This window comes from Citrus sinensis, chromosome 8, assembly GCF_022201045.2.
Source record: "Citrus sinensis cultivar Valencia sweet orange chromosome 8, DVS_A1.0, whole genome shotgun sequence".
Classification (NCBI taxonomy): domain Eukaryota; kingdom Viridiplantae; phylum Streptophyta; class Magnoliopsida; order Sapindales; family Rutaceae; genus Citrus; species Citrus sinensis.
Window position 1 is genome coordinate 7,057,794 of NC_068563.1, and position 7,754 is coordinate 7,065,547.

General features: G+C 34.8%; 1 protein-coding gene across 2 annotated transcripts; it reads right to left on the reverse strand.

The window, feature by feature from the left end:
- Positions 1–461: 461 nt before the first annotated feature.
- LOC102626050 (uncharacterized) lies at positions 462–3,411 on the reverse strand. Of its 2 annotated transcripts, none has more exons than XM_015532969.3 (3): positions 3,244–3,411; positions 1,245–3,085; positions 462–932 (listed from the first exon to the last, which is right to left on the reverse strand). In XM_015532969.3, the coding sequence occupies exon 2, from the start codon at positions 1,900–1,902 to the stop codon at positions 1,288–1,290; it is 615 nt and encodes a 204-aa protein (XP_015388455.2). In that variant the 5' UTR covers positions 1,903–3,085; positions 3,244–3,411; the 3' UTR covers positions 462–932; positions 1,245–1,287. The 2 variants fall into 2 exon arrangements, with proteins under 2 accessions (XP_015388455.2, XP_015388456.2); XM_015532970.3 differs by lacking the exon at positions 462–932 and having other exon boundaries at positions 1,097–1,886; positions 3,020–3,085.
- Positions 3,412–7,754: the final 4,343 nt, after the last annotated feature.

The following is a 7,754-nucleotide window of genomic DNA, read 5'->3' on the forward strand; positions in this document are numbered from 1 at the left end:
GACTTAGGCCCTCCCTTAAATTTGATGTAGGACACTACAAGACTCTTTGACAAAGATGTTGCGACCTAAAGCATGGAAGGGTCTAAAGTTTTCGGGTGAACATGGTCCAAACAATGACACGACGTGTGTTACAGCTCCACGTCACTCATTAATATGAGTAATGGCAATCTCTACATTAAGCATGCACTGCCTCAAATTGCACGCGAATACGAAAACACACTTCTGAGTTTTTTTTTTCGTTTTAAGTTAACAATTAATTTTTTATTTTTATTTAACACTTAATTTTCATCAAATCTTAAACTGTCATAATCAATTATTTTTTTCATTGCGACTCCTTAACTAAATTTTGATCTGTAATAAATAGAATTTGGCAATATTTGTTCCTTTAAAGATATAAAATAACCGTAACATTGTTTTTACATTTTGAATTTTTCTTGCATTGCTATTTAGAAAAATAATGTTAAATCAATCTCATAAAATATATCAACCCATCTGAAACCCGAATATTGCTTACATTTGTTTTGTATTGTTGGAATGACGCCAAAGCAATTGAAAAGATATTGAAAAAATAATAATTGTAAAGATTGGCTACGGGATTTCACTGAAGCTAAGTTGTGACTTGTGACTGTGCAAATGTTGCGTAACAAGATATGATTATTCTTGCAGCACAAATCCAGTAGCATGCAACAAAAACTACTCTCCAACACTGCCTGTGAAGAAAATAAAACAAGAGTAAAAAGAGCAACCATACCTGTGAATCTCTTTACTTCTCCCCCTTTTCTGGGTAAACTCTATCAAATGAAAACGCAGCACGATCACATTGGTCACTGCCACAGTGCCACTGCCATTACTTCGTCAACTGTGCCTCTTGCTGCAAGAAATCTTCAACTGGAAGATGGACTGTATAATTCAAGATAAAAAATACACCTAACCTGCAAATGTTGCCATCCACTAGCCTATTAAAGACTCTGCTTTATATTTTCCTAGTTTTTTAATCAAAATTTTGCAAGATTTATTTTGGAAAAGTTCGACAAAGTTTTATGTAATATACCGTAAAGCCAAATACAATCTTTTTAATTCTCAGCAGCAACATATATGGAAAAAAATTGGAAGCGATATAAATATAACTTTGTTTGGTACAAGGAACAATTATTTCATGCTTTCAGGTATTACAACTTCCAGAAGTGCTAGCCAGAAATTGTAAGGGAACTTTAACTAGCCACAGAATATGTCAAACATATTACCAGCAACCGTCTTTAGCACAATTGTTCTGAAGTGGCTTCTGCATCAGAAGAATCCAGCTTCCATCAAAGCACCACCATCTTCCTTCTGGATAAAATCTGCATCACTGGCAAGAGTTATATCATCAACATCTGCACCCTCGGTCCCATCATCCCAATCAAGTGCTTTCTTCTCCACCTCTGGATCATAAGTCCACTCCAACCTCTTCAAAACATCTCCGTCCTTCCATTTGCCAACAACCGATACGGCTTCCTTTCTTGCCTTCCCCATTAATATATCCCACCAAGAAAAACAAGCATAAGAAATTCTCTTCAATGCCCCATCATTTATGTCCCCCACAACTACCGTCTTAAGACACCTTAAATTTGCCTCCAACAAAACCTCCACAAAATCTGAATCATCCGACACAACAACCAAATACTCAATCCTTCTTTTGTGCGTTATCACCAAATGATTCCTTAACAAAACATCAGTAGCTTGTGGCTTATCTGACGCTGTCCTGACCCAAAGCCCCCCTCTTTTCAACTCACCTATCAAACCATTACCCACTTCTGGAGTCAAAACTGCCCTTGCAGCCCTTTTATATTTCTCCATCTTAATTGAATACTTGCCGACCCAATGCACTCTCTTCCCTCTGGCTGATTCTATTTGATTCAACATTCAACCTCTTTTTATGTTTACACTCATAAATTTGCATAAAATAATTAACAAGTTTGACATCATCATAAAAACTCCTTCCACAGACACCACATACATACGGCTCAGCAGGCCTAATTACACCCTTGTTTCCAATTGGTTAAACTATTTTTTCTCTTCTCTTTGCTCCCTTACAACTTGAGGCACATAACTAAATGCATGGCTATTAGCATATGCCATAATGAATTTAACAACCCCAAATGAAGATACTGATTTTTCAGTTTAATGGCCGCTTCAAATGGGGGAACTGAATTTGCGGGTTTGCTGTTTAAATCCCGAAAAATTCCACATTATGTTGGACAGTTTTTGGTTCTACAGTTGGTGATCGGTTTTGTGAATAAGGCTCCAAAAGAAAAAAATCTAAACAATGAGACAAATGGGTTCTGGATTTCTAATCTTGTAAACATTGTCCTGTCGCATAAGTTATGAAATTTCTGAAGCATCACTATCCCGCAGTTCCTGGGAGAAAAATAAGTCGAAGAACTACTCGTGGAACAAAATTAAAAAGTTTAAACTATGTTGAGAGACTTTCCCTTCGACTAAACGTTTTTAAAAAGAAAAAGTATCAGATAAGCATTTTCAAGGGAAAATGATCATCCATTTGTTGTACTTAGGCAGGAAAATAAATATATCAACCCAACTAAACCCTCACATCTACTGACTAATAATGCATGGACTAACTTTAAGTAAGGATGTAAAACTTACAAGAACAAGAAAACTACTGTTTATTAATTTCAAATTTTACACAAAATTACAAATAATTTTATAAGTTGCACCAAAAAAATATTTTGCGGATAGCATAAACTAATACTAGAATAACCATTCGTTAACGATGCGGGCAGCACCATGAAGCGGTGAGCCCCGTTTGGTGAAAACAAAAAAAAAAAAAAATTAAAACAAAGCACTATACATTCTAATCAAATTGTTAACATTAGCTAAATACACAGCAAGAAGCCAGAATAAATTCGTTATCTAAACCAAATAATAAAAAAAAAGAGGCAGTTTAGTCCCCATCATTTTCAGTTACAAACAAACTAAAGCACAAATTAAGAACAAAGGTTGAAGCAAAGCATGATTGTACCTTGAGGTACTTGAGCTTAGTGTTCCCATAAACGAGACCGAGCGAAAAAGCCGAAACCAGAGCAACCTATTATTATTACTCAAAAATTCAGATCAGAAAATAAATGATCTTTCAATAACAATTCATAAGAACTCCATCCCATCGTATATAAAACAAAACAAAGAAAATATTGAATTGAAAAAAAATTACATACATGGATTAAAAGAAGATAAAAATGGAATTACCAGAGGGAGCTGGTGCCGGAGTAGGAACCAGGACGCAACGCCATATGATGCTTTGTCATGCTTTTCCTTCTTGTGGGTCTGCGCCGAAGTCGAAGATAAAGAAATAAGAAAGAGCTAGCAGCCTAGCACATTGAAAAATCGACTCATATATTCGATTCCGACTCGTATGGCTATTTTTATTTGATGAATGAAATATTATTTTACTCCCTAATTTTTTTACAAAATTACAAGTTTTGACTTTTGTTCATATGTTCTTTTTTACGGGATCCTATTCTAGGAGGAATAACAAATAGGCCGGATATGTGGCTAAGCCCGAGCGTGGTGTTGATTGCCAATTTTATTTTATTTATTTTTTATTAATGAAGGGTTCACAAAGAGCTAGTGCAACACTAAACGAGAGTGTGATCGTAATTATAACACTTCACTTTTATTTTAAGTATAATTCTTATAACACTTCACTTATGTGATCGTAATTATATTGTACTGAAAATTATATAAAGGATAAATATGAATTTAATTAAACTAACAAGTCTTCACAAACTCGTGCAAACTTACTATTTCTAATCTTAATATGTGATATAATTAATTTTATTGATAAAGTCAAAATAATTTTTAACAATGAAGAAATAAATTATAATAACAATAAATTTATGACGAAAAATGTATACAAAATTTATTCTAAATTATATGAAATTTAATTAAAATTTTATTGAAATTTTATGTCTTTTTTAAAATTTTATTAAAAAGTGGGATTTCTTAAGAGTTTAAAAGGCGTGTTGGAGGCTTTACTCTTATATTTTTCTAGCTTTGAATTTCAGTGGCCTTTACTTGGTTTAAATTTTTGTTATAAACCTGCAAGTAAGTGCATTTAGGTGCATTTAGGATGCCTTTTGGTGAAGCTGGATTGTAACAATAATTTTATTTATTAAAATCATTAAAAATTTTAATTAATTAAAGTTTACGTATCCTCTTGTCTAACCAATCAAATACTTTCTCTCAAGACAATACCAGTGTGCTTAAAAAAATGGTGAGATTGGTTCTTGCCTATTAGTTAATGAGAAAATTATTGAAGAAATATGTATCTCATTTTCTTATTCTTTACAATAGGATTACATAATACATATATAGATTCTAAACTACATAACGTGCACAACTAACTGCAGACCAAGAAACTAGGAAACAAACTCTATCAAAAAACTGAAATTCTATCCCTATCTTTTTTTTTTCTATCCCTATCTTTTTTCCTTAAAAATAGGATAGAAAACATGTGACTTTTCCACACTCCCCCTCAAGCTGGTTCGAAGATATCAATCATTCCCAGCTTGCTAGTTAGTGACTCAAAGCTTGATTTAAGAAGTCCTTTAGTAAGAATATCGGCTAGCTGCTTTGTTGTTGGAACAAAGGTCATGCATATCAAACCACTTTCTATTTTCTCCTTGATAAAATGACGATCCACTTCAACATGTTTAGTTCTGTCATGATGAACAGGGTTATGAGCAATGTTTATTGCTGCCTTGTTGTCACAATACAACTTCATAGGAACATCAATAATAATCTTCAATTCTTCAAGTAGCTTATTTAACCACAAAAGTTCACAAATACCATGTGCTACTGCTTTAAATTCAGCTTCGGCACTGCTTCTTGCAACCACTGATTGCTTCTTACTCCTCTAAGTTACCAAGTTTCCTCCCACAAATGTGCAATACCCTGAAGTTGACCTTCTATCAATAACAGATCCAGCCCAATCTGCATCAGTATATACTTCAACTTGCAGATTGTTATTTTTCTTGAATAACAGACCTTTTCCTGGAGTTTTTTTCAGGTACTTGAGAACCTTGTAAACAGCTTCCAAGTGCTCTTTACATGGAGAGTGCATAAATTGACTAATAACACTTACTGCAAAGGCTATGTCTGGCCTAGTATGAGACAAGTATATCAACTTACCAACCAACCTTTGGTAACTTTCTCTATCCACTGATTTTCCTTCAATTGCATATCCCAATTTGTGATAAGGATCAATAGGAGTGTCTCCAGGTTTGCATCCCAACATGCCAGTTTCCTTGAGCAAGTCTAAAGTATATTTCCTTTGAGAGACAAAAATGCCTTTACTGGATCTTGCAATTTCCATGCCCAAAAAGTATCTTAAGGATCCAAGATCCTTCATCTCAAATTCTCTAGCAAGAACCTTCTTGAGATTTTCCATTTCTATTACATTGCTTCCAGTCAAGATGATATCGTCTACATATACAATGACGATCACAACACTACCATCAGTGAAGTGTTTAAAAAACATTGTATGATCTGCTTGACTCTGTAAATAGCCAAAGCTATAAACAGATTTCGTAAATCTGTCAAACCAAGCTCGAGGAGATTGTTTTAAGCCGTAAAGTGATCTCTTCAGCTTGCACACTTTTTCAATACCATATTCATTCTCAAAACCTGGTGGTAGATCCATATATACCTCCTCTTCAAGCTCTCCATTAAGGAACGCATTCTTAAGATCTAACTGTTGTAGTTGCCAACCTAGGCTTGCTGCAAGAGACAACAAAACCCGAATGGAATTCATCTTTGCCACGGGAGCAAATGTTTCTTGGTAGTCAATGCCGTATGTTTGTGTAAAACCTTTCGCGACGAGCCTAGCTTTATACCGCTCAAGTGACCCATCTGCTCTGTATTTAACTGTAAAAATCCACTTGCAACCCACTGGTTTTTTTCCTTCTGGTAACTTGACTAGTTCCCAAGTTTTGTTTTTTTCTAGAGCTCTCATCTCTGCATACACAGCATCTCTCCATTCTGGAATAGAAAGAGCATCTTGTACAGATTTTGGAATTGCTATAACAGACAGGTTAGCTGTAAAAGCTCTAAAAAATGGAGATAATCTATGATATGACACATACTTAGAAATTGGATGAAGAGTACAAGACCTAGTTCCTTTCCGTTGTGCAATTGGAACATCTAGATCATTTGTAGTTTCTAAAACAGATTCTGAAATAGGATTAGAATGAATGTTACCTACAAGTTCCAAGTTGCCTGTGTTTGGATCCGAGTCTTGGCAGTGAGGAGAGGAATGATGATTTAACCTTTTCGAATTCCGTCGTGTGTAGACTTGAAGCTCTGGTTCTGGAACTCTCTCTAATGATTTTTCATTATTCACAATTGATGGCATTGTAGAAGGAACAGGAGGTACACAAGACATAATAGGCATTGGAAGAGATAATTCCCAAAAATGATCTTCCTGAGTATGATCCTCCCCCTGAAGAGAAGTTTTGGGAAGGAAAGACCTATTTTCAAAAAATGTAACATCCATTGTGACGAAGAATTTTTTAGACAATGGATCATAACATTTGTAGCCTTTTCGAGTAGGAGAATAGCCAAGAAATACACATTTTAAAGCCCTAGGATCAAGTTTGCTTCTGTTCTGTTTATGAACGTGAACAAAAGCAATGCACCCAAAAATCTTTGGTGGTAAAGATGTGAAAACCTTAGCATAGGGATAGAATTTTGTGAAAACATTTAATGGAGACTGAAAATTAAAGATTCGGGTAGGCATACGATTTATCAAGTATGATGCTGTGAGAATGGCTTCACCCCAAAACTGTTTTGGCACTCTATTTGTGAACATAAGAGAGCGTGCAACTTCTAATAGGTGTCGATTTTTTCGTTCAGCAACACCATTTTGCTGAGGAGTATCTACACAAGAGGATTGGTGCACAATGCCATTTTCCATGAAATAATGACCAAGGGCAGTAGCAAAATATTCTCTCCCATTATCAGTTCTAAAGACTTGGATTTTTGCTTGAAATTGTGTTTGAATCATGGTATGAAAGGTTTTAAAAACTGTTGTAGTTTCTGATTTTTCTTTAAGCAAGTACACCCAACAAACACGAGTGTGGTCATCAATAAAAGTTATGAACCATTTAGCCCCCGAAATGTTTGTAACACGTGAGGGTCCCTAAATATCACTGTGTATAAGAGAAAAAGGTGCAGATTTTTTATACGGCTGTAAAGGAAAAGATGCACGATGATGTTTGGACAATACACAAATTTCACACTGAAACAAAGAAGGATTTTTATTCTTGAACAGTAAAGGAAACAAATGTTGTAAATAAGAAAAACTAGGATGACCTAATCGGAGATGCCACAACATTATTTCATCTTCAATAGAGAAAGTTACTTTATTATTTGCTGCCTGAGCTTCTCCACACAAACTAACATCCTCCTCGAAGTAGTACAAACCATCTACCTCTCTAGCACTGCCAATCTTCTTCCCCGAACACATGTCTTGAAATTCAAGATAGGAAGGAGAGAATTTAGCAATGCAATGAAGATCCTTGGTAATTTTGCTAATAAATAAAAGATTACAAGACAAATTAGGAACATGAAGAACATATGTTAACACCAAATTTGTGGAGATAGGAATAGATCCTTTTCCTGCTACGGAAGATAGTGAACCATCAGCAATTTTAATTTTTTGACTACCAGAACATGGAATATATGAAGAAAATAATTTA

Excerpts from the sequence above, each read along its gene's own strand:
- LOC102626050 (XM_015532969.3), bottom strand. The coding sequence starts at position 1,902 with ATGTTGAATCAAATAGAATCAGCCAGAGGGAAGAGAGTGCATTGGGTC.